The 26,766-nt window shown below is 49.7% G+C and overlaps 1 protein-coding gene across 1 annotated transcript; it reads left to right on the forward strand.

Moving 5' to 3' along the window:
* Nucleotides 1-17,432: 17,432 nt before the first annotated feature.
* EPOP (elongin BC and polycomb repressive complex 2 associated protein) lies at nucleotides 17,433-18,843 on the forward strand. Its single transcript, XM_061176238.1, has one exon. It carries the CDS (start codon nucleotides 17,557-17,559, stop codon nucleotides 18,694-18,696), a length of 1,140 nt encoding a protein of 379 aa, XP_061032221.1. The 5' UTR covers nucleotides 17,433-17,556; the 3' UTR covers nucleotides 18,697-18,843.
* Nucleotides 18,844-26,766: the final 7,923 nt, after the last annotated feature.

Raw genomic sequence — 26,766 nt, forward strand, 5'->3', positions numbered from 1 at the left:
GACATTTAAGAAGGAAGATGTGATGTCACTGAGAGGTCAAGGGAGGAAAGGGTTCTATGAGGAGGAGGTCCCTCCTTGGTGACTTCCGCCTGGAAAGTTCCAGGCACTAGTGGGAGTGGAAGGTGACCACAGTGGGTCAAACACGGATTGGGGTGAGCAGGGAGGACATAGTAGAGAACAGCACTAGGGGGACGGGTGGGTCAGGAGGCAAGGATGGACACCTATGGTGATGGGGGTGATGATGATGACAATTGCAATGATAACAGCAGCAGCTTACGTTTGCTGAGAGCTGATGTGCCAGGCACTGTGCTAAGCATCTGCCATGCTCCTTGCAACAACCCTGAGATAGATTTGACTCCTGTTCTCGTTTTACAGGGAAGGAAATAAGCTCAGAGCACAAAGAACACCACAGCCAGAAGGTGCAGAAACAGCATCTGAACCCTGCTTTTAACCATGGGGTCGGTCCAGACGATCAGTAAGGGGGCTGCCCTGGGGCTAGCTCAGAACTCACTATCCCCTTCTCACCAAGCCTCTCCCTATCTCCCTAGTAGTAGTCACGCTACTACTAATTCACTGTCATTTATTTAATCCACCACCATTTGTTGACCCCTACTATGCGCCAGATAATGGGCTAGGCACTGGTGATGCAGAAATGATCAAAGCGGCTTGCAACCCTGCAAGGCGCCCAGGGTGGAGAGGAAAGGCTGGCTGATGGGCAGGCAAACTGCACCATGCAGTGTGATATGTGTTATGATGGGGGGGGGTGGACCATTTACAGAGGGAGCCCTGGAGAAGAAGCCCCAGCGTCTGCCTGGGGAAATCAGGCAAGGCTCCTTGGAGGAGGCAGGGTCTGAGCTATGACTTGAAGGTGACCAGGAGTTTTCTGGAGAGCCAGGAGAGGGAGAGCATCACAGGCCAAGGATGAGCAAATGTACCTGCTAGCGTGAGAGCCCTGCTGTGTTCAAGGGGTACAAGTGTTCCATGAAGGAGGAGTGGAAAGGGGAGTGGGAGGGAAGGGATCAAGACACGTTACCTGTGGCCCAGACTTGACCTCGGGAACATGAGGTCCTGTGGAAGATGCTGAGCAGATGTACATGTTGCAAAGTTCAGTAGCCGCAACAGAATTGGTGGTCAGAGGGGTAAAGGTGGAAAACAGAGTGACTTCTGAAATTATTGCAAGCTCTAGAATATCAGTTCCATGGGGCAGTGATTTTCTTCTATTAAAGTAAGTTGATTTCCAATATTGTGTTAGTTTCAGGTGTACAGCAAAGTGATATATATTTTTTCAGATTATTTTCCAGTATAGGTTATTACGTGATAATGAATATAGTTCCCTGTGTTATACAGTAAATCCCTGTTGCTTATCTTTTTTATGCATAGTAGTTTATATCTGTTTGTATCATGCTCCTAATTTATCCCTCCCCGGTCCTTTCCCACTTGGTAACCATAAGTTTGTTTTCTATGTCTGTGAGTCTGTTTCTGTTTCGTAAAAAGTTCATTTGTGTCCTATTTTATATTCCACATATAAGTGATATCATATAATATTTGTCTTTCTCTGACTTACTTCATTAAGTGTGGTATTCTCTAGGTCCATCCGTGTCGCTGCAAATGGCAATATTTCTTTTTTATGTCTGAGTAATATCTATATCTATATCTATCTATCTATGCCACATCTCCTTAAGCCGGTCATCTGTTGATGGGCACTTGGGTTGTTTCCATGTCTTAGCTATTGTAAATAGTGCTGCTGTGAACTTTGGGGTGCATGAATCTTTTTGAATTAGAGTTTTCGTCTTTTCTGGATATATGCCCAGGAGTGGGATAGCTGGATCATATAGTAGCTCTATTTTTAGTTTTTAAAAGAACCACCATACTGTTTTCCATAGTGGCTGCACCAATTTACATTCCCACCAACAGTGTAGGAGGGTTGTCTTTTCTCCACACCCTCTCCCTCTATAAATTATTTGTAGACTTTTTGATGATAGCCATTCTGACCTGTGTGAGGTGATACCTCATTGTGGTTTTGATTTGCATTTCTCTAATAATCAGCATTTTTTCATGTGCCTGTTGGCACATCTGTGCGTCTTCTTTGGAGAAATGTCTATTTAGGTCTTCTATAGGGCAGTGATTTTTACCTGTTATGTTTACTGATGTAACTCAAGCAGCTGGATCGGTGTCTGGCACATAGTAGGTGCTCAGGTAATACTTGTTAAATGAACGAATGAGTGAATGGATGAGTGCTTGAACGTGTCTGAGAGTGAGGAAGAGGTCCTGGACTGGAGTGTTGGTGGGGATGGCGAGAGGGAATGTGTAGGGAGTAAAATTGAGAGAAGCGGGTAACTGACAGTTGGTGATCATGGAGTGGGAGGATGGCTCCCAGGTTTCTGTCTCACACAACTGGACTCCTGAAGAAGGGAGGAGGAGCAGAATTGGGAGAGAGTTGATGAGTTCAGGTTGAGCTTGCTGAATTTGAGGTCTAGTGGACCATCCCAGAAGAGGGTTGGATATGTTTATCACTTTAAAAATTGTAAAATGCTTTTGAAGCATATGTAATATTCTGCCTACCTCTTCTGTCATATCCTTGATACTCTGAAAAAATATTCAGAGATATCTTTGAGCGTTGTCAGCAATAGATGGTAACTGAAGCCCTGGCATGGGTGAGATCACGCTGGGAATCTGCGCAGGTACAGAGAGCAGAAAGCCAAGGCCAGAGGTTCAGGGAACGCCTGTATTTAAGAGGGGGTAGATGGGGGGGAATCAGGCAAGGAGCATGAGAAGGAATGTCCAGAGATGGAAGAGGACCTCCAGAAAAAGTGGTGTCATAGAAACCAGGGAGGAGAGAGGAAGGAGGGAGGGAGTGGCCCGCAGGGCAGGTGTCTCAGAGAGGGGCAACTGGTCCAGCATGGTGGAGGAGGTGTCAGCAGATTGGGTGAGGAGGGAGAGAGAGAGTGTGAGTGTAGACATCCTTCCTAGGGGCTGGGCTGGGAGCGAGAGAGAGACAGGACAGCAGGGGAGGAGGATGCAGTGTCAGGGAGGTGTGGCCTGCCGCTTACTGGACAGTCTCCAGCACAAGGGCTCAGGGGGATGAGAGGGGGCACATTGCTTCCCCCAGAGAAGGGAGGAAGTGAAGGATGGGGACAGATGAGTGTGTGTGTGTAGGATTTTTCTGCTTGATAGCATGTATTTTTTCCTTACAAATTTTTTTTTAGTTTTCTGTTTTTTTTAATCAGCTTTTTATGGTATAATTTACATGTAGTCAAATGCACACATCTTAAGTGTGCAAGTGATGACCTTTGACAAATGTATAGAGCCGTGTAACCACCACCCCAATAAAAATATAAAACATTTCCATCTCCCTAGAAAGTTCCTTCATATCGCATGGCAGTCATTCCCCCAGCCCCAGGCAACACTGATCCGATTTCTATCACTAATAGATCTTGATAGATTCGTTTTGCGGATTCTAGAACTTCATAAAAGTGGAATCTTAGACTGTGTTCTCTTCTGTGTTCAGCTTCTCTCGATCACCACTGTATTTTCTTTCTGAAACAGGAAGCAAAGCCATTGCTGAGATGGGGGCTCAGGTGGAGAGCAGGAGAGGAGCCCCTTGGGGCTGCGGGATGGAAGGGCTAGGCGGGGAGGGGGGACAGCAAGTGGGCAGTGTCCCCCAAATGTGGCAGAATTGGGGAAAGCAGCCACATGTATTTGGGTTCAGATATGAGGCTATGCTCAGGACGCTGAGGATTTGGGGATACAGCAGACCTTGGTCATAGCAGGGGCAGTGTGAGGTCTGGGGGCTGTAGTGGTGTGAAGATGAGGAAGCCTGGATTCGGAGATAGACACGGAAGGCCTTTAGGATGGCGGGAGTTGGGATTCAAAATCCTGGAGTCATGCCTGTTGCCGCCTTCTCTCTCACCTGCTGTTGGTCGGCCACCTCTTCTTTTGATGTCTCTGGAATCCTTCCCTGTTTCCTGACCCTGGTCCAGACCCTTAGCCCCTTGAGCTTGAACCTCTGCTCTCCCTCTTGTAAAGATTCTTTTTTTTTTTTTTGTTGTTGCACCGGGTCTTAGTTGCAGCAGGCGGGCTCTTTGGTTGGGGCTCGCCAGCTCCTTAGTTGTGGCATGCGAACTCTTAGTTGTGGCATGCATGTGAGATCTAGTTTCCTGACCAGGGATCGAACCCAGGCCCCCTGCATTGGGAGCGCGAAGTCTTATCCACTGCACCGCCAGGGAAGTCCCTTGTGGAGATTCTTTATCCTGAGCTGCAAGCTCTCCTTCAGCTGCCTATTTCCCCTCAGCCTCCAAATGGGCTCAGGCCACCTCCATCCGAAAGGCCACTCCCTTGGCCTTGTCTCTCCATCCCTCTGTCTCCCATCCGTGCCCTGCTTTGTACATCAGGAGGCCGGACCAAAAGCTCGGTCTCCACGTACACAACTTACATTTACTCTCTGGCTTCCCCTTGCCCCTGCTGAAATTGCTCTGCCAAAGGTCACCAGTAACCACCTGTTGTGGATGTTTTCTGGAGGTTGTGGCTGCCCAGTGTCCAATAGACATTTCAGGGGAACGCCCCATTGGGTGATCCACCCTAGACCTCTCCAGCGACCCCACCCGTGCCAGCTGCTTCACCCACAGCCTTCTCCATCTCTATTGATGGCAACTCGATCTTTCTAGTTGTTCAGGCCCAAAGCCTGGGATCGGTTCTGGTTGCTCTCCCACATCCACTCTGTCAGCACATCTTGCTGCTCTACCTTCACAGTACACGCAGAATCCAATGACTTCCCACCATGCCACCATTATTCTCTCCCCGGGATTATCGTGGTAGCTTCCCGAGCAGTCTCCCTGCCTCCATCCTCGCCCCTGCCATCTGTTCCCTACACAGTGGCCAGAGTGATCCCCTTAAACTGTACCAGGTCACTCCTGGGCTTCAAGTCCTCCAGGAGTTCCCACCGTGCTCAGGGGGAAGCCTAAGTCCTTACAGGGGCCGACAAGGTCCTGAACGGTCTGTTGCCCCCATGCCTCTGGCCTCATCTCCACTCTTCCTCTGGCTCACGTGCTGAGGCCGCAGCGCTTCCTTGCTGGTTCCTGTGCAAGGCACAGGCAGGCATGTCCTGCCTCCTCAGTTAGGCTTTCCGTGGCCACCTTATGTACACTGCAATCCGCACCCTCCCCCACCACTCCCAGTCTTCCTTATACTTTTTCTTTGTCCTTAACCTTCTACATTATTCACATATTAATGTCTGTTGTTGTTGTCAGTCTTTCCCCTCTAATGTCAGTGCCATGACGACAAAGATCTTTGTGGATTTTGTTGCTGTATTCAGGGGCCTAGAGCTGTGCCTGGCACATACCAGGCACTCAGTAAATATTTACTGGAGGAACTGAAGGAAGGAATTCTGAGCCTCTGTCTTGGTGCCCTGGGAACTGAGATGTGGGCACGTGATACAACCTCGCCAGTCTAAGGCCCTCATGCTCTGCCCTGAGGAGCAAGTGACCAGAACAGAGGCTGCTGGCGGGGGCAGGGGGTGGTCCCCTCTTGATGGCTTTGCTCCTGGTCCCCAGTAGGTGACACGTCCTGTGTCCATTCCTGCTGAGAGACAGCTCTGCTTTTTGCTTCTCGGGCTCCACCTCCAGGTGATCCCTCCCACTTCTCCGTTTTTGCTAAGAAGCCAAAGTTGGTTTCCCAGACCCTTGATTGGTTCATCTCAGAATCACAAAGGCCAGTAGCCCCTCCATCATTGTCCTGTGAAACCTCTCCATGGCATTTGGTCCCCATGACCGCCCTGCATGTCTCGCTCTCTCATGTTTCTCAGCCGCTTTTGCTGGGGTCCTTTCCCGAGGCAGGGCCAGGGGCAGGGGGTCCTCTTCTGGTTCCACATGACTTTCCCTGGAAATGCTTATTCATGCCTGTAGTTTCTCCTTTGGCCCCGTGGGTCTGTGACTTAGTTCTGACGGCTCTCCAGTCCCAGCCGGCCTTTCCCAGGTCTCCTCAGACCACACCCACCTAGATTTGGCTCCTGGTTCAGTCGACATCTCCCCGTCCCTGGACCCGCCCCTCCTCTTGTAGGTCCCCCCTTAGTCAATAGCCTCCACCTTCTCTCCTGAGACAAAACCCCGAGGGTCCTTCTCAATTCTTTCTCTTCCTCCTTCTCTGAGTCAGCCACTAAGTCCCATAAAATCTACCTTGTCTACACCTCTTAAATTGAAAAGTTTCCCTGTTTCCCCTAAACATAGCCCTTTTTCTGCCCTGAGCATCCTTGTAGCCAACCTCGGCAGCTGCCTCCCAACTGACCTCTGAGAACCATCTTCCTTGTCACTGCACCCTCCACATGGTTCCTGGAACCAACCTCTGGACCACACTCCTGCTGGGCATTGAATGTGCAGGTTCCAGGACCCCACCCTCAGGCAGCTCCCTATCCAGGGGGGAGCCCACACGCCTAAGCACCAGAGACAGACAGACTGTAGCTGAGAGAGCAGACAGCCCCCACACACCCTGACATCAGTCTCTGGCCCATTTGGACCGAGAGACAGAGACGGAGAGAGAGAGAGAGAAGAGCTCCGCGTTCACACTCACCCTGTAACACGCACGGAAAACAGGCAGTGTCAGAAGGAATGGAAGAGTGTCCTTACTTTGAATGAAACGCCAATGAGGGCTATCTTAAGCTAATTATCGAGTCATGCTGGAAGCCAAATATAGACATTGTCATGTTATAAACACCATTTCTCAAGAGAGCGGCTTGGAGACATCTGGGCAGCTGGGCGTCTGAGCTCCTTATCTTCCCCTCCAACCTGCTCCATCCCCTCCTGCATCCCACCCACAACCTGCAGGAAGTCTCAGCTTCAGCCAGGGCTCCCGGTTCCTCTCCTCCCTACACCCAGTTGGTTATAAGTACCGATGATTCTCCTTCAATCCCTGTCCACACTCATGGTCACTGCCTTCCTTTAGGTCTTTACTAGTTCTTTGCTGCGAACTTGGGTGAGTGACTGAATGAGTCAGAGCCTCCATTTTCCTCATCTGTAAAATAGCCTTTTTCTTTTAAAAACAGGGAAGGTTTCACTTGTGTCAAGTATGCCAAGCACCTAGTATAGTGTCAGTTCAAGCTGAGCATTCAGGAAATGCTAGTTCCCTATTCCCTTTATGCCTCCTCACCCCTCCCTGTTGCCAAGTCTGATCATGTGATTTCCTTTTCTTGAAAGTGGTCCATAATTCCCTGTCCTACAGGATAGAGTCCAAATTTCTTATCAAGGCCTTTGGCCCTTTGAATTCTGGTTCCTCTCCTTACCACTGTTCAGCCACACTGACCTACTTCATTGATTAAAAATGCAGTCATTCCAAAGTATTGTCCCATAGATTACTTGCTGGCTCTAAAGAAAGAAAATGCAACTTCTCCATAAAGGGATCAGCTGTCCCCAGTGGGATCTACCAATCAGCAGCATTCCATCAGCAAAAGCGGAGCTCGGGCACTGGGGACACCCTGACGTAGTGGCCGAGGGAGGAAGCATCATGGCCCAGGAAGTGTTTTTGCCAGTGTAGTCAACCTGAATCCAATGGAGCCTGTACATCTAATTTCCAGTTTACAGGAAATACAGGGTAAACACCACCACGAGGAAGCAATCGGAGAAATCTAGAAGGTGGGACATGATGTCTATAATTTACCTAAAATGCTTTAGCAATTCAACAACTCAATGGCATAAGGGGAAAAAAGATTATTCTAGATTTAAATGAGATGGAAGAGACATAACCAAATGCAACATGCGGACCTTATTTAGATCCTGGTTGGAACAAACCAAAAAGCATTTTGAGGGAACAATTAAGGAACATTGAATATGGGCTGGGTATTAGATGATATATGGAATTATTATAGTTTTGTGAGGGGTGATTATAATATTGTACTAAGAAGACTTCCTGGGTTAAACTGTCATGCAAACTTGAAACCACTTTAAAATATTTCAGCAAAAATGATAAATATACTAAAATGTTAATAATTACAGCAGCCACTATGGAGAACACTATGGAGTTTCCCTAAAAAACTAAAAATAGAGTTACCATATGATTCTGCAATCCTACTCCTGGGCATATATCTGGAAAAAACAAATTCGAAAAGATACATGCACCCCGATGTTCACAGCAGCCCTATTTACAATAGCCAAGACATGGAAACAACCTCAGTGTCCGTCGACAGATGAATGGATAAAGAAGATGTGTGTGTGTGTGTATACACACACACACACACACACAATGGAATATTACTCAGCCATAAAAAAGAATGAAATGATGCCACTTGCAGCAGCATGGATGGACCTGGAGATTATCATAATAAGTGAAGTAAGTCAGACAGAGAAAGACAAATACCATATGATATCACTTATATGTGGAATCTAAAAAAATGATAGAAATGAACTTATTTACAAAACAGAAATAGACTCACAGACATAGAAAACAAACTTATTGTTACAAAAGGAGATAGTGGGAGGAGGGGGGAGAGATAAATTAGGAGTTTGGGGTTAACATATGTACAGTACCATATATAAAATAAGTAAACCACAAGGACCCACTGTATAATACAGGGAACTATACTCAGTATCTTGTAATAACCAGTAATGGAAAAGAATCTGAAAAAAGAATATATGTGTATATATATGTCTGAATCTTTTTGCTGTACACTTGAAACTAACACAACATTGTAAATTAACTATACTTCAACTAAAAAATCTTTAAAATAATTACTAACATAATTACTTATCTAGGTAATGGGTATATGGGGGTTCATTTTATACTATTCCCTACTTCTCTTTAGGTTGAAATATGCATAATAAAAAAGATTTTAAAAAATGTATTTGAGTGCCAGTTATGTGCTAGTCACCGAGCTAAGGCAAAATCTAATGTGGCCCTTGAAACACAGAGTGTGGTACGTTTCAAGGGGAGAGGTGAATAATCAGTTAACTGCACTAATAAATGGATGGTGACAAGCGGATGAGAGTGCTTTGAAGGAAAGGTACACAGGTCTTGATGGGGGATGATGGTGGAAGCTGACCTGGTCACAGTCTGGAGGGGTGGGGAACGGCTTTCTCCCAGGAAGGAATGAATCAGTGGAGCTCTGAATAGAAGCAGGCGTGGGCCAGGCACAGGAGAAGGGAGATGGGGGAAAAGTGTACGGTCAGAGGGAACAGTATGTTCTAAGGGAGGGAGAGGAGGGAGCTGGATGCTTGGGTGCTAAAGGGGGGCCGGAGCGGCTGAAGGGAGAGAGGACAGCACAGGGGAGGTGGAAGGTGAGGGAACCTGTTCTCCCGCCCCAGGAGAACCTGTGGGAGGGTTGTCTGGCTACTGCTGTAACCTACCTGTGAGCCAAGTTAATGGTTTCATTCTTCATCCTGAAGGCAATTGGAAGCCACCAAAAGGTTTTGAGCAGCGGGTAACACAATGCAGTTTGCGGCTTAGATAGAGGGCATGGCCGGGTTGGCCGGAATGGAGGTGGGGAGAAGAAGACCTGGGATGTAATGACCACGTGACCGACTGAGGCATTGGCTAGGAGGTGCCGGGATGACGCCTGGGTTTCTGGCTGTGGAAGGGGGTGGATGGAGGAGCCATGCATTGGAACAGTTTTCCCTGAACCTGGAACATGTTGCAGAGGAGGCAGGTCGCTGATGGTTTGAGACAGGTTGCGTTTGTGGGGCTTTTGAAATGCCTGAGGTGGAGGCCAAGAGGCCAGATGGTACCTGCGCAGTGGACACAGAAGAGTGTCCAGAGAGAGAAGAGGGAAGTTCTGGATGAGCCTTAAGGAACCCTGATGTTTGTTTGGGCGGAGGAGGGAAGAATGAACCTGGGCTGCGGACCAAGAGGCAGCAGCTGGTGAGGCAGGAGGACACCAGGAGAGTGCAGTGCCCAGAATGCGAGGGACTGGAAACTTCCTAGAAAGGGGAAGTGGCCAGTCATGTGGGATACCGCTGAGAGGTCAAGACAGGAGGGCTGACGAGAGCCTGCCAGTTTTGATGAGATGGAGCCCACTGGAAACACAGCAGGAGCTATTTCAGTGGCAGGTGGAGGTGGAAGCAGATGGAAGTGGGTTGAGGAGGAAGTGGGAAGTGCGAAAAGGAAGACAGTGTGTAGACAGCTCTTGGGGGAAGTTTGGCTGTGAGGGGGAGGAGACAGGGATGGGGCTAGAGCCTGTGGGGTCAAGGGAAGATGTGGCTTTTTAATGGGAGAGACACGCGGATGGAGTTGGTAAGGGAAATCATGAGGGATGACTCTCAGAGGGCAGATGGCATGGGACCAATGCCAGGGCCCCCTCTACTTCGCAGGAGGGAAAGATGGTGCCGGCTGGTATCTGGCAGCACAAGGGCAGGCACTTTCTTGTCTCTGTTCCTTGCCCATACTGTTTCCTCAGCTGCACTTCTTCTCCCATGTCTCCTTTGAGTACTTCTGCCCATCCTTTAGAGCCTAAGTGGAAGATTACCTTCTGTGAAAAGACTTCCCTCTTCTACTGTCATCCCGCCTCTACCATTCCAGGGACCATGGTCATCCTTCTATTGTTACTTCTTGGATTAGCCTAGAATGTCCATCTCTCCCACTAGACCGTGTCCCCTTTGCCTCTGAGTCCCCAGGGTCTGGTCTGGGGCTTGCCGCAAGGGATGTGCTTAGGGAATGTGGGGTGAATAGATAAATGAACTAACTACAGACCTGCAGAGGAAGTATAGCAGGAGGAGGGCAAACCCAGAGTAATCCCTGGGCGGGGGTGGGGTGTGTGGAGCAGGGATGGAAAAGGGAAGAAACAGGAAAAGGGGACAAGGCTAAGCTACTGCCAAGAGCACTTGCATTTATCAAGGACTTCTATGGACCGTGTGCTAAACATACGGGTTTCTCTTTTAATCCTCACAATATCCCCAGGAGGAATGTTGTCTGCTGGTATATTACCTGGCTTCCCCTAGTTTACTAGAACGTACACTCTCGAGGTGGGGTGGGGTTTGTCTGTCTTGCTCACCACTATGCCTCCAACGTGACATAGGCACGTAGATAAGGCTGCCAGATGAAACATAGGCTGTTCGGTTAAATTTGAATTACAGAGAAGTAATTTTTACGTTGCTTGATTACATAACACTGTGGGATTGCAACCAGTAAATTCTAGACTGTGGGAAATCTAGACGACAGTTGGGTATCTTCAATGAATGAATAAGTTGCAAAGAGAAAATAAAAAGAGAAAAAGGAGGAATTTATAGATTAAAAGAGAGTTAAGAAACATATGAATCACTTGAAACCCTTCCTTGGATCCTAATTCAAATAAGCTAAATAAATTGTAGAGAAAAAAATATTTTAAGATAATTAGACATTTGAACACTGACTGGCTATTTGATGAAGTTAAAGGATGACAATTCTGTTTAGGTTTGATAATAGCATTGGGGTTATGTTTATTTTCAAGAGTCCTTATCCTGTAACAATATGTATTGAAATAGTTTGGAATGAAATGATATGACACCTGGGATTTGCTTCAAGATAATATAGGGTATGTTCTCTATCTTAATTGTGGTTAGTATGGGTATATTCATTTGTGAAAACTGTACACTTAAAATCTGCATTTTATTGTATGTAAATTGTACCTCAGTAAAGTTGGTTTTTAAAAAATGGGAGTAGGGAAGGAAATGGATGAGGAGAAGGATGAAATGAGATTGGCCATGAGTTAACAAGTTTTGAAGTTGAGTGTTGGCTACATGAAGGTTCATTACACTTCTCTGTTTACTTTTGTATAGGTTTGAAAGTTTCCATAATAAGCCATTTTTAAAAACTGCATGAAGGAAGATGCCATTTCTATTTTATAGATGAGGAAGCTAAAGGAGAGGTTAAGTAACTTGCCCCCAGTCACACTGCTGGTAAAATGAGGAGTCTGGAATATGAAGAGACCCATTTGAGTTCAGAACTTAAGCTGTTAACCTCAGCAAATTTCCAGAGCAAAGTGTGGATGTTGGCTAAGGGATGATACAGCCTTCTTGGTTGACACAGGCTGACTTAGGGAATTCTGGAAGCAAGATGGATAAAAATGGTGGTGGCTGTGGTGTGGCGGGCGAGAAATGGCTTCCCTCTTAGATTCATCGTCTCGGGGTAGACCCATGGTAATGAGCATGGACTTGGGACCCAGCTGCCCCTGACACTTGCTGGCAGTGTGAACTTGGGCAAGTCACTTAAAATCTCTGTCCCTCACTTTCCTCATTTGTGGCATGGATATTAATAGACAGTTTGGCAGTTTCTTTAAAAGTTAAACATAAATTTACCCTATGACCTTGCAATCCCACTCTTTGCTATCTATTCAAGAGAAATGAAAACATATCAACACAAAGACTTGTATGCCAAAGTTCATAACATTATTATTTATAATAATCAAAAAGTGGAAAAAAGCCAAATGTGATTGGATAAACCAAATGGGGTATATCCATACTACAGGATACTTGCAATAAAAAGGAACGGACTACTAATATATGCTACAACACTGATAAACCTCAAAACGTTATCTTTTTGTAAAAGAAGTCAGATGCAAAAGACCGCATATGGCCTTTCCATTTCTATGAAATGTCTAGAAAAGGCAGATCTATAGAGACAGAAAGTAGTTTAGTCACCTGGGGTGGGAACAGGGATTTACTGCAAGTGGGCATGAGGGGTCCTTAGGAAATGTTCTAAGATTGAATTGTGGTGATGCTTGTATAACTCTGTAAATTTACTAAAAATCAGAGACACTTAAAATGGGTTCTGGATAGTATGTAAATTTTTAAAAATTAAAAGCATCTACCTCATAGGTACTACCTCACACTGGTCAGAATGGCCATCATTAAAAAGTCTACAAATAACAAAAGCTGCAGCGAGTGTGGAGAAAAGGGAACCCTCCTACACTGTTGGTGGGAATGTAAATTGGTGCAGCCACTATGGAAAACAGTATGGAGGTTCCTTAAAAAACTAAAAATAGAGTTGCCATATGATCCAGCAATCCCACTCCTGGGCATATATCCAGAGAAAACTATAATTCGCAAAGATACATGACCCCAATGTTCACAGCAGCACTGTTTACAATAGCCAGGACATGGAAGCAGCTTAAATGTCCATTGACAGATGAATGGATAAAGAAGATGTGGTATATATACACAATGGAATACTACTCAGCCATAAAAAAGAATGAAATAATGCCATTTGCAGCAACATGGATGGACCTAGAAATCATCATACTAAGTGAAGTAAGTCAGAAAGAGAAAGACAAATACCATATGATATCACTTACATGTGGAATCTAAAATATGACACAAATGAACTTATTTACAAAACAGAAACAGATTCATAGACATAGAAAACAGACTTATGGTAAAAAGGAACGAAGTTGGGTCATTACGTAGAGACGTGGATGGACCTAGAGACTGTCATACACAGTGAAGTCAGTCCGAAAGAGAAAAACAAATATCGTATATTAACGCATATATGTGGAATCCAGAAAAACGGTACAGATGAACCGGTTTGCAAGGCAGAAATAGAGACACAGATGGAGAGAACAAACGTATAGACACCAAGCGGGGAAAGCGGGGCGGGGGTGGTGGTGGTGGGATGAATTGGGAGATTGAGATTGACACATATACACTAATATGTATAAAATAGATAACCAATAAGAACTTTCTGTATAAAAATTAAATTGGGGGCTTCCCTGGTGGCGCAGTGGTTGAGAATCTGCCTGCCAATGCAGGGGACACGGGTTCGAGCCCTGGTCTGGGAAGATCCCACATGCCGCGGAGCAACTAAGCCCGTGAGCCACAATTACTGAGCCTGTGCGTCTGGAGCCTGTGCTCCGCAACAAGAGAGGCCGTGATAATGAGAGGCCCGCGCACCGTGATGAAGAGTAGACCCCACTTGCCGCAACTAGAGAAAGCCCTCGCACAGAAACGAAGACCCAACACAGCCTTTAAAAAAATAAAAAAATAAATAAATAAATAAAATTTTAAAAAAAAGCACAAACTTTAAAAAAAAAATTAAATTAAATTAAATTAAAAAAAGAAAACAGACTTATGGTTACCAAAGGGGAAAGGAGGTAGGAGAGGGATAAATTAGGAGTATGGTATTAGCAGATACAAACCACTGTATATAAAATAGATAAACAACAAGGTCCTACCATATAACACAGGGAACTATATTCAATATCCTGTAATAAACCATAATGAAAGAGACTATGAAAAAGAATATGTATATATATGTAAAACTGAATCACTTTGCTGTATACCAGAAACTAACACAACATTGTAAATCAGCAATACTTCAATGAAAAAAAAAGTACCTCAGAATTATTATGGGGATTAAATAACATAAAGTTCTTAGAACAGAGACTGGAATGCTGTCAGTACTATAGAAATTATTATTGGGCTGGACGTCTAGGGCCAGTTCCCTGCTGTGCCTTCTTCTGGGGAAAGTGGGCTGGTCCCCTGTTCCCAAATCCTTGAACACAGGCCTTTGGGTGAGACTCAGATGGGCCACAGAAAGGGAAGCCTGGCTTCCAGGTCTTGAGGGGCCTTTCCTATCCCTTATCCCGGAGGAGTCAGATGGGACCCGGCATCCAGCCTCGTCCCTATTTTTCTTCTCTGGGGAGGAGGAGAGGTTTCTGTGAAGGGTGCTGCCTCCTCATCCCGCAGGCTGAGGATGGGGTCGAGTGTCCTCTACTGTAGGCAACAGGAATTGCAACAGCTGGGTCAGCCCGCTCACATCGTTTCCACCCTCCTGATAACGTTGTGAGGAAGCCACTGTTTTGCCTTTTCACTGATAGGGATGCTGAGACTCGGAGTGTCCAAGTGATCTGCCCTGGGTCGCACAGCAGACGCCCCTGGTCCAAGCCCTCTGACAGTGGAGGTTCAATGACTCTAGGCCCTTTCAGCTGGAGAGTTACTCACACTAACCCCTACTGTTTGTATAGTGCTTCTGTGCCCACAAAGAGTTTTCACACCTGGGCTGTATTCTGGGGTGCCTGATTCAAGGAAGGGGAAAAAAGGGAAAGTGGAGGTAGAGAGAATTCCTCCTCCAGGGAAGGACTCTCAGTAGTAATAGATCCAATAAAGTCCCTAAACTCAGATTTGTGGTACTGGTGGCTTTTGGGGTGGGAGAAAGAGGAGCCCCTTTCTGCATTGATATATATGATTCATTCATTTATTCATGCCAAAAATTTTTTTGAGTGTTCTCTCCTTGTGTCAACACTGTGCTAGGTACGAGGATACAAATATGAGTGAGACACTAGAGGATGAAAAGAGTTTTCCAGTCTAGCTTCCCGCATGTGGGGCCCAAGCCCACTCCCCAGGTATCTTAGTTGCAAAGAGTCTGGAGTAGGGTCGGACTGAAAAACATGCCCCCTGCCCCATAAGCAAAAGAAATCTGGTACTAATGTCTCAGGGTAAAAGTTTTCAGCACTGTCCACCAGGAGAGACAGCTGTGAAGATCATCATCCTTCCAGAACTTTCCTCCCGTCTGTGTGTGTGTGAGTGGTGGGGGAGCAGGGCTCTTGGCACTCAGGAACCCTGGAGTCTAGACCTGGCAGGACCCCAGGATCCCCCTTCATGACAACTTCCCTGAAGACTTCTTCTGCAGAAGATGCTAGAGGGTGAGTGTTTTGAGCAGTAGAACACAACACCCCCTTGTTCCTCAAACCCTAGCCCCACCTTGGGGTCTTTACCTCTGGCCTCTGCAAAAGGGATGTAGGGACGACAGAGCTTCCTGATCCCTTTCCTCCCAAATGTTATGTGATGACGTGTAGGAAAACAATACTTCTGTTGTCATCACCAGGAGGACCAGGATGCAAGCTGCATTATTTGTCCCCTTACAGATACCCTCTCTCATCCCTGCCTCAGAGTAAGATATTTCTCTCTGTGACCACCCCACCCCCCGCCCACATACGAACACACCCTTACTCCATGTCATCATATCAATCTCTCTGTATATTTCTGGGGATGGGAAGTCGCTATATTCCAATAACCTGATTTTTATTAAGAGAGAAATATTTCAGGGATTCATTCATTCACTTACAAATATATACTGAGCACTTATTAAGTCTGGGCACTGTTCTAGGCACTGAGGATGCAGAAGTGATTAAAACAAAGTTCTCATCAGCTCATTTCCAGACTAATGGGAGAGACACACAACAACAACGACAAAGAAGAACAGACAACAAAGAACATTCACAGATTTTCATATAATAGCAGGATCTACAGAAACTAAATAAGGGTAAGAGGATGGAACGTGCTGCGGGGACGTGGTCCTCCATTATCAGGATTTTTATTGGAATTCACTTTTTCTTTGCTTTACTCTGCCTGGGGGAGATAAGAGTGAGGGTGTGTGTGTCCCCTCCTTTGGTCTCCTCAACCCATTTTGGCAGTTCAGGCCTCACAGGGCAGAGTCTTGGGATTTGAGGGGGGCTGCAGAGCCAGCCCCTCAGAATTTGTTCAAGGGGCCATTTAGAAGCTAAGTCAGAAATGGAAACAGGTACTGAGAAAGTCTATTTCTCGTCTTTCGTGGGTGTAATAATACTCCTCCTCTCCGAATTTATTTCTTCCTTTTATCATCTTGCACACACTCACTGAATTCCTAACTATTCATTCAACATTTTTTGAGCCCACTGTGTGCCAGGCACTGTTCGAGGCGACGAAACAGAGAGGTTGGGAACATTCTCTGCTCGCGGGAGTCCCTGCTGTGCAAAGTTTCTAAACAACCTCTTTTCATCTTTTCTTTCATCTTCGCCTTTGAGATTCACCTATGTTGATTCACGTTGTCCCAAGAGGGTAGATATGAACATTCCCATTTTACGGATGCGAAAACCATGACTGCTAAGGAAAAAATGAAGTGCTTTGCGGCGACTGAACACCAGGACGCCACCGCGCCACGTGCAGTGGCGCGTTTCACCAGTCGCGATCCCACCCGCGCACGCACCCTCCTTTCCTCCCTCCCAGCCGCCGCCGCGCCGGGTCCACGTGTGTGTGTCTGTGTGCGGAATGGGGACGGGGGCGGTGCCGCTGGAGGGGTGGGGTCCGGGCTAACGTCACTGGCAGTGCCGCCCAATCAGCGGCGGGCTCGCGGCCCCGGCGCTGGTATTGGGGCAGCGAGGGGGCAGTTCTCTATAACGCGGTCTCCGGGAGCCAGCGGGGAAGAAAGAAGCCGAGCGGGCGGAAGGCGCCCTCCCTGCCGCCTGGGCCCGGGCACCGGGTGCCGGGCCGGGGGTCCTTCCCGCCTCCCGCGGCCGCCGGCCGCTTTGTTTCCCCAGCCTCTGCGCTCTGGGCAACTCAAGAGGGTCTCCCGCCTGGGCTGCACAGGGATCGCGGCGGCAGGAAGGGCGGCCGACCGCGCCGGGACTCGCAGGGACCCAGGAGTCCGGCCGCCAGGAGGGCCGCGTGACGAGATCGAAGAGGGAGCCGGAGCTCCGCGGCCCAGGGGTGCGGGCCGGGGGCGCCCGTGAGCAGAGATCTCCCCGTCGAGGGGGGGGGCGATGTTCCCCTCGCCCGTGGGCTCTTCGGGCAGCCAGGGCATCCCGCCGCTGGGACCAGGGCCCCCGCAGTGGGCACCCCCCCGGGTGGTTCCATGGAGACTCTGTGCCCCGCTCCCCGCCTCGCAGTGCCGGCGTCCCCGCGAGGGTCGCCCTGCTCCCCCACACCCCGGAAGACGCGTCGGGGGACCCAGGAGTTCTCTCCGCTGTGCCTGCGTGCCCTTGCCTTCTGCGCCCTTGCCAAACCCCGGGCGTCCTCTCTGGGCCTGGGGCCTGGGGAGCTGGCGCCGCGGGCCCCGGTGCTGCTGGGCCCTCATGCCCCCCTGTGCACCGGCGGCTGGGCCCCGGATGGCCTGAAGCACCTCGCGGGACAGGCCGGGCGGTACAGCGATCCCAACTCCCCGGCCAGCCAGGATGCCGACGCCGCTGTGTGCCGGGGCTGCGGCGAGGAGGAAGAGGGCGGAGGCAGTTTCCCGCACTTCGGCGCTCGCTCCGGCGTACCTCCCGGACGCTGCCCGGCGCCCCGGCGCCCTCGGGAATCTCCGACCAGCTCCGTCTCGGCTCCGCCTAGGCCAGCCCCGGGTCTCGACGCCCAGCCTGGCCCCGCCGCCAGCCCGCATCAGGAACCGGGTTCCCGGCCTCCGCCGCCACCTGCGGGCCTCTCCTCTGAGCCCGCGGGGCCCGGGACAGCGCCGGAGCCGCCCCCGCCGAGCCAGACTGCCGCAGTCGATGGAAACACCCAGAAGGCCGCCCCCGAGGCAACGGCCGCCAGCCCCTCGACGGCCAGCGAAGCTCCGGCGGCGCCCGGCGATCTCCGCCAGGAACATTTCGATCGTCTGATCCGCCGCTCGAAACTTTGGTGTTACGCGAAGGGCTTCGCCCTCGACACTCCGAGTTTGCGCCGGGGGCCCGAGCGGCCCCCAGCCAAAGGGCCCTCCCGGGGAGCCGCCAAGAAACGCCGGCGGCCGACGCCCCCCCAACGCAGCGCACAGCCCCGCCGTCCTGCACCGACGCTCCCCACTACGAGCACCTTCAGCCTCCTCGACTGCTTCCCCTGCCCCCCGGCCCTGGTGGTGGGGGAGGACGGAGATTTAGGGCCGGCATCCTCGCTTCGTCTCCAGGGAGACTCTAAGCCTCCGCCTGCCCACCCGCTGTGGAGGTGGCAGATTGGGGGTCCCGCTGTACCTGAGCCCCCCGGCCTCAAATTCTGGGGGATCAACCTGGAGCAGCTCTGAGCGTGAGACCTCTTCTGCCAAAGGGGAAAAGTGGGGGCCACAGCCAAACTGCGGGCTCGAGGACAGAGCCTCATTTCTCACCTTTGCCTGTCCTCTTCAGGTTTTATGGGCTGTGGTCAGAGGGACCTCAAATGACAGTGATCTTCAAGCACCTAACTGGTTGGGGTGACACCCCGTCCCCCTCATCCTTTGGAGACGAACCAAGGGCTGGAGTCAGGAGAAGGCTTAATCGAAAAAGGCTTAAAGACATAGATTCCAATCCCTCGCCTCTTCCATCTCGGATCTCTGGGGGCAGGGCCTTCACCCCAGGGGGAGCCGAGGAGGCTACAGCTCAAAGACAAGGAAAAAAAAAGAGGGAGAGAGACTTTGGTGATGGACAAACCGGTTGTTTCTGTGGGCGAGCCTGGGGATTGGGGTGGGGGGGCCCTGGTGGGGGTGGGGAGGTGATTGGCAGCTCCCGGGGGCATCCCCCACCCGCACCATTCAGGCCTTTAACCCTTCACTCCCCTCGGGCCTTCCCTAGTCTCCGGGCACCACTACAGCCTTCTTGGGGGAGGGAGCAGCTTAGGCAAGGGGGAGATCACCCCCTTCCGGTTCTTTTCCTAGGGACCCCCCAAGTCAAGTGACCCCTAGTTACCGAGATCTTCATTCTCAGCCACCAACCTTTCCCCTTTGTCCAGTTTTGGGGTTCGCCTCTTCAGTAGTCCCCGTTTGCTTTCAGGTTATAAGGTCTGATGGGTAAAAGAGGACTCCCCCCCCCCCATAAGGCAGCCCCCTCCGCCAGTTTACTCCTCATATTAGGAGGCACAGGGCTGAGGGACCTCCTCCCCTTCAAAAGTGCAGACTTTGTCTGGGGAAGGGGCCAGAGACCATCCCAGGGAAAGTAATGGAAGGTGGAAGAAATCAATAAAATCAGACCAAACAAGTTGCCTTTCCAGGTCCTCGCCACCGGTTTAAGGATGGAGGGTGTGGAGGTAGAGGGCAGGCCTGGGTCCATTCTTTGAACACCCAAACTGAGACCCCTTCAAGGCTAGAAAGAAGACAAGCTGCTCTTTGTGGAGGGGGTAAATGGAAGGGCTCTTGGCCTAACCACAAGGTCCAGTGGGTTTTGAAGGGGCAAAGTTTGGGTTTGGATGGGAACTGGGCTGAGGAACCTTTAGCATCCTCCCCCCACCCAACTTCAGGCATTTCGGGAGTTGTCAGGGACCTGATGGATCCGAAAGGGGCAGGGCCAGGGGATTAGTTTTGAGGTCAGAAGTTCTGTTTTCCTGGGGGAGGGGAGTGAGTCAGAGGGGAGTGGAATTGCTTTCTCCTCCACCCAGGTGAGGTCTGGGGAGTTTAGCTCTTAGGGAAATTCCAAATTTAGGTGTGAGGGGAACCTGGGGGTTGCCGATCTTCCCAACAACTGAGGGACTCAGTGACCCTTCTGCCCACACTAGTGAATATCGCCCCCTTTTCCCCCAAGACGGGACAAGGGAGGAACAATTCCCACATATGATACTGGGGAAGGACTTGTCTCCTTTTCTGTGAAAATGCTTTGTAAAAAGTTGTTAATGTTTGCATAGAGCAGATTCTCGAGAAAAACAGTTTTGGACCACAAAAGTTTTGTTTGTTTTAAAAGCTGTCTCTTTTAATTTTTCTTTTGCTGGGGGTGGGGGTGGGGTGGGTGGGTGTGGGTCGGGCACTGCTCTCTTTCTCCTCAACATCTGGCCTTTATGAACCCTGCTGACCTCCCCTCCCCCTCCAGCTGTGTTGTGGGGAGGAGGGAGGAGGGTGGGGGAGTGCCTTCCATTCCTGTGCTTCAGGGGTATCCATCTTATCTTGCCCCCCAAGAATGGGGAAGGCCAAGGAAGAACGCAAATGTGAGGGGTGGGGAGAGAGGCGCTGTGAAGAGGGGGCAAGGTTTGCAAGGAGAAATTCAGAAAGGCCGACTCCTGCTTTTAAAGAGCTCCTTGCTTTTAGTCAGGTCAGTTTGGGCCCATTCGACCAGCCTGGGCGGGGTGGCGTGAGCTCTGGGTGAAGGAGAGGAGTGGTGGGTCATGAAATACCCTTTTGGGACTCTTCCTTCTTCTCTGAGGAGTGGGAGGGGATGCCGTTCCTTTGGCTTTCCTCCTCCTTCAAGTCAAAGTATTAATCCTCAACCTGGAAGGGGGCCGGGCAGTGAGTTAAAAAACACACCTTTTGGCCAGACCTGGAACTCCTCTCCTTGCTGAATGGTTTAATTTGGAGAATCTTAGGGCTGGAAGCATCCCTAGAATCTTTCTAGTCTAGTACCCTATTTTACAGAATAGGGTACTATATTAGTCTCCTAGGGCTGCCACAACAAATTGCCAAAACCTTGGTGGCTTGAAACAATAGAAATTTATTCTCTCACAATTCTAAAGGCTAGAAGTCCGAAATCAAGGTGACTGCAGGGCTGTGCTCCCCCCAGAGGCTCTAGGGGAGAATCCCTCGCCTCCTCCAGCTTCTGGTGGCTCCAGGTGTTTCTTGGGTTGTGGCTGCCTTACTCCAATCTCTGCTTCATCTTCACGTGGCCTTCCCCTCTTCTGTCTCTTATAAGGACATTTGTCATTGGATTTAGGGCCCACCTGGATAATCCAGGATGATCTCATCATGACAACCTTAATTAAATTACATCTGCAAAGACCCTTTCTCCAAATAAGGTGACATTCACAGGTTCTGGGGGCAGTGGAGTTAGGGCGGGGACTTATCTTTTTGGGTGCCACCATTCAGCTCACTACAGAAACTAAGTCCCAGGATGGAAAAACTTGCTCAGGCTTCCTGGAGGAAGGAAGCATGTACTGTGGTGTGCTGGGTCGGTGTGGGGTACAGCCCTTCTTGGGCTGGGACCACAAGCCTCCCTGAGTTGGAGCAGCCTGGGGAAAGGCAGAGTTGGACCCCTTGCTTTCCTCAGGCCGACACAAGGATGCTGGGACTCTCCCTCCTCCTAACACTCACTGAGGCGGGGTGGGGAGAATCTCCCCAGGAGGGTCCCGAGGAAGCTCTCCCTCCCTCCCTGGTTTCCTCCACTCACTCTCTGTGTTTCTCTTGGAGTCCCCTGCCCCTGCTCCCAGATTATTGGTGCATCCTCTTTCCATCCCTCCCCTCCCCCAGCCTTCATGTCCTCCGAGGCTCTACCACTGGCCACTGTGTTTTTGCCTAGATGTGGAGGTCGAAGGGTCTTAGCTTCTGTCTGGGTCTCTAAGTTCCCTTCCTGGGTTATCTCAGTTCCTTTAGTCTCAGAGGGTCTCTATCTCTCAACAGCTCTGGGACCAGGTGTCTGCCCCTCCTCATCAGGGCCACCTGCACGACCCTGAGAGGGAGAACCTCCTTAAGTTTTGTTCCCAAGGTACCTCGCCTGCCTCCCCCTAATCCAGCTCTGCTCACCATCACCTCCCTCCTCCTGGGATCCTCAGTTGCCCCACACCCTCTGCCTCTTGCCTTTTAAATCTTTGTGGCTTGACTTCTGCCCCCGAAACAGAAACTGCTCTTTCCAGGGTCACCCATGACAACCCTCAACCACAAATCCAGTGGTTGCCTCCCGGCCTCCCTGACCCCTGAATCACTCCATGACCTGTGACGCTGCTGGACGTGCACCAGGGTCTCCTGGTTTTCTCTCTCCAAAGTTCCCTCTGTCTTCTGTGCCTCCTCAGCTTCCTCTGTCCCTAGGAAGCTTTAAAAAGAGGCAGACTGATGATGTCCAGGTGACATCTACCCTCTGCCCCCATGTCTCCCCACGTGATTTCTTTTGTCTTCTTCCAAATCTTCAGCTGGCACAGGCATAGGTAAGTGACTCCCAAATCACAGGCATAGGTACCTGCCTCCTCTCCCTCCAGCCCAGCCCCTCTCCTGAGCTTTGGTGCCAGGTCTCCTGTGGACGCTGGCAACTCACACTCTCCCTGTTGAAGACCCAGCTCATTGTCTCCACCCCCTGCTCACATCAGTCCCTTCCTGGTCAAGTCCACGTTCTGGTTATAGCTCTGCCTTTTTCCTTTTCATATCCCCAAGGCTCGGCACCTTGAATTCTCCCCTGGGTTCTCCCATTTGACCCACTACTACCAATTTCTGAACCTCCCCCTGCTTCTAGCCTCGCCAGTATCTCTTATTGTCTCCATCATGGTGCAACTCCCACAGGTGTGGTCTGGACTCTTGCAGTAGCCACCTAACTAGTTTCTGGATCTCAGATTTTTCTCTGACCTCCTCGGATTAGGTTACCTTCTTACTCAGTGGGTCCCTTGATTCTATTAAATGCAGCCTCCTTGGCCTGTCCTTTGGGGCCCTCTATGATTTGGCCCTAACTCTCCTGTCCAGGCTTTCCCTGTTACTTCACTTTGTACACTGTATGGTCCATCACACCGGAACGCCCTTCCTGCCCCAGCCACCCACTCTTTCTCTACCTTCATTCCCCATGTGAGATGCAATCTCCTCCACGAAGTCTTCTTTGATTCCCCCCAGTTGGATGTGATCTGTGCCACCGTTAGACCCTCTTCACTCTTATGTCTGGGGGAGGGGTAGTAAAGTGTGGTGGAAGAATATGGGCTTTGGACACCCCCAGTCCTCCTCTCCATGAAGAACCTGGGAAGCTAGTCCGGCTATCCTAAGGGAATCACCTTTCTGACCTAAGCTTTCATTTCATTGCTTTGGCCTTAACTGAAAGTCATTGACATGAAACGGCCACTTGGAAATCATTCCTGCAATTGTAAAAACTTCCTGCAATTATGCTCCAATAAAGATGTTAAAACAAACAAACAAACAAACAAACAAAAACTTCCCAAGAAGACACTGTTCAGTGTGTCAAGTCCCCCTATGTATTTTCTTTAAGATAAAAAAGTAGGGTATTGATGATACAGTTATAATTGTTTGTGATTTTTTTCTTGCACCCCTCTGCAGTCATCTTGTATCTCTTGCTTCATTTTATTTAGGTCCTGGATCCATGTCCTGTACACAGCAGGCACCTAACGAATACTTGTCCAATGCAGAGTGCCTATTTTAAAAGGCTTATTTAAAGGACTGCACCCAGCTTGGAGAGTGGAACTTGGCCAGCATGCAGTTACAGAGTTGTCCGCTAGATGCAGCTGTCTGCTAGCACCAGAAGGAGGATGGACGCTGGACAAGGGTGGGTGGGGAAGGCATAATTCTTACAGGCCATTGAGCACCTCCCAGTGCTGGGGCTCGGGAAGAGGGATGTGTAAGACATGGTCCCTGCACACAAGGAACTTAGCCGGGGGCTTTGCATGCATTATTTTGCTTTTATAACAAAAGAAAGGTATTATTAGCTCTGTTTAATAGATGAGGAAATGGAGGCTCAGAGAGGTTAATCAACTTGCCTGAGGTGGCACAGCCAGTGGCAGAGCAGAGTTTAACTCTGGACTGTCTGCCTGGGTTTTCCCCTAATAGAGGTTATCATAGCAAACACTTATATGGCTTGGGGCCAGGCACTATTCTAAGGGCTTTATGTTTAGTCACTCATCTAATCCTTAGAACATGATGAGGTAGGTACTATTATAATCCCCATTTTGCAGATGAGGAAACTGAGGTACAGTGAGGTTAAGTCCACACAGTTACAGAATTGTGCCCTTAGAGTTTGTGCTCTTAATGACCACACTGCTGCCATGTTTCACCACCCCAGTAGCAACAAGTTACAGACTGGGGGTAGCACCCACCAATATTTGGAGACCACAGAGCTCTGTGCCAGAAACACAAAGACACAGAGCCTGCCCCTGAAGAGCCTTTAGTTGCATGGGCAGTCCCCTCCTTAGGATGTGGGCTTTCCACAGACGTGCTGGGCAACTCCACCTGAGTGGTTTACCCTCTCTGGGCTTCAGTTATCATCACCTAAAATCAGGGGACTCGGTAGCAGGAAGTGGCTCTGAGACACAAGAGGTCTGTTATCCATGATTTGTTGCAAAATTATAGCACTTAAAAAAAATAAAGGGAAAATTATCTACTTTAAAGCACACAAAAAATCCAGCTTGATTAACATTTACACATGGACATAGCTGTGTGAGCACCACCCAGGTCTAGGTGAGCAATGTTTACAGCCCTCTGGGAAGCTTCGCCAGGCCCACTCCCAGTCAATCCCCCGCCACCCCCTGAGATAACCACCACGCTGCCTCTGTCACCACAGATTTATTTTGCCTGTTTTTGACCTTCATAGACATGGAAGGTACTTTTTGGTTCTGGCTTCTTTTGTTCAACCTTATGCATGTTGGCTTCATCATGCTGTTGTGTGTTATTCTTTTCATTGCCGTGTAGTAGTGTTTCACTGTATGAATATTTTACAGTTGATGTATTCTGTTGATGGATGTTTGGGTCATTTCCAGTTTTTAGCTTTAAGTGTCAAGCTGTGAGGCACCGTTTTAAAGGAATTGGGAGGGGCAGTGAAGAGAGCTAACATTTACTCAGGCATTAACTGTTCTGGACAATGGGCTAAGGGCTAGAGATAAGAAATGACAAAACCGGGGCTTCCCTGGTGGCGCAGTGGTTGAGAATCTGCCTGCCAATGCAGGGGACACGGGTTCGAGCCCTGGTCTGGGAAGATCCCACATGCCGTGGAGCAACTGGGCCCGTGAGCCACAATTACTGAGCCTGCGCGTCTGGAGCCTGTGCTCCGCAACAAGAGAGGCCGCGATAGTGAGAGGCCCGCGCACGGCGATGAAGAGTGGCCCCCGCTTGCCACAACTGGAGAAAGCCCTCGCACAGAAACGAAGACCCAACACAGCCGTAAATAAATAAAAATTAAAAAAAAAAAAAAAAAAAAAAAAAAAAAGAAATGACAAAACCCACATATTTCTCTCCCCAGAGCTCACAGCTTAGTACGGGAAAGAGACAAGTGAGCAAGCAGTCACAGGACAGCATGACCGGCGTAGAGATGGAGATCCTTGCGACTGAGGGGACAGTGGAGCAAGTCAGGGAGGACTTCCCAGAGGAGGAGACACGTGAGTGGAGGCTTGAAGGGTAGGGAGGAATCTGTGGCTTAAGTGAGTGGGCCTCTTGAACAGATCATATTGCCTGGAGTACAGGGCGCGCGTAACAAGAGATGAAGACAATGGTGAGCAGATCAGGCAGGGTCCTGGCCCTCTTCCAGCGTGTGTGGGACCGATCATCGTCAATAATAATAATCTCACGCAGCTGAGACAAGTGTTGTGAAGGAGACGAGTGTAAGGGGCCGGGGGCTGGGCCAGAAGGGTTCACCCTGGTCAGGGAGAGCAGAAGAGGCTTCTCTGGGGAAATGATCCTTGAGATGAGCTTGGAATGATGGCTACGAGTTAACAACAAGGAGAGGGGAGGAAGAGTGTTCCCGGCAGATGGGACAGTGTGGATAATGGTCCCGGGGCTGGAGAGAAGGAGGCACATCAAAGAACCGAGTGTGGCCGGAGCCCAGTCAGAGGAGAGACTGCACAGAGGCAGGGTGGGGCCAGGTCCTGTATGGTCTCATAGGCCAAGGTAAGGATCAGGGCCCGTCCTGACAACACTGGAAGACAGAGATGGGTTTTACGTAAGGCTGCGACAATCAGGTTTGTGGCATTTGGAAAGGATCTCTGTGGCATCCGTGTGGACAATGGGGACAAAGGCAGATGTAGGGAGATTGGTGGGGAGGCTACTGTCAGAGTCCAGGCAAGAGGTGATGGTGACCTGGCTGGGAGGATGGATGCGGTGGGGTGGGGGGATGTGGATGTGGAGTGAAGTGGACGCAGGTACAATTGACCGGATGTAGTGAGGGTTAGATCCGGGGGATAAGGGAGCAAGTCTTGGAACTCTGGCTTTAGACTGGATTGGCAATGAGACAGCAAACATTGTGCTGGGTGGGATCAGGGGGAACATCCTGAGCTCCGATTTGGGCATGTAGAGTCCAAGGTGCCCTTGAGGCGTCCAAGTGGGTATGTCTGATGCTCAGAGACACGGGGAGGGCCAGAGATGTACTCATGTGAGTCACCTGGGCGTCCTTGGGAATGGAGGTTGGGAGGCTGGATGTGGGGCTCAGGGAAAGACTAAAAAGTGGGAAGAGAGGAGGGCTCAGGATTGGACCTTGAAGCCCCATGTGTCACTGGAGGATGGTGTGAAGTATTG

Source organism: Eubalaena glacialis, chromosome 19 (genome assembly GCF_028564815.1).
Source record: "Eubalaena glacialis isolate mEubGla1 chromosome 19, mEubGla1.1.hap2.+ XY, whole genome shotgun sequence".
Classification (NCBI taxonomy): domain Eukaryota; kingdom Metazoa; phylum Chordata; class Mammalia; order Artiodactyla; family Balaenidae; genus Eubalaena; species Eubalaena glacialis.

Bases quoted from the DNA above. Each gene is read 5' to 3' on its own strand.
- EPOP (XM_061176238.1), top strand. From the start codon at position 17,557: ATGGAGACTCTGTGCCCCGCTCCCCGCCTCGCAGTGCCGGCGTCCCCG.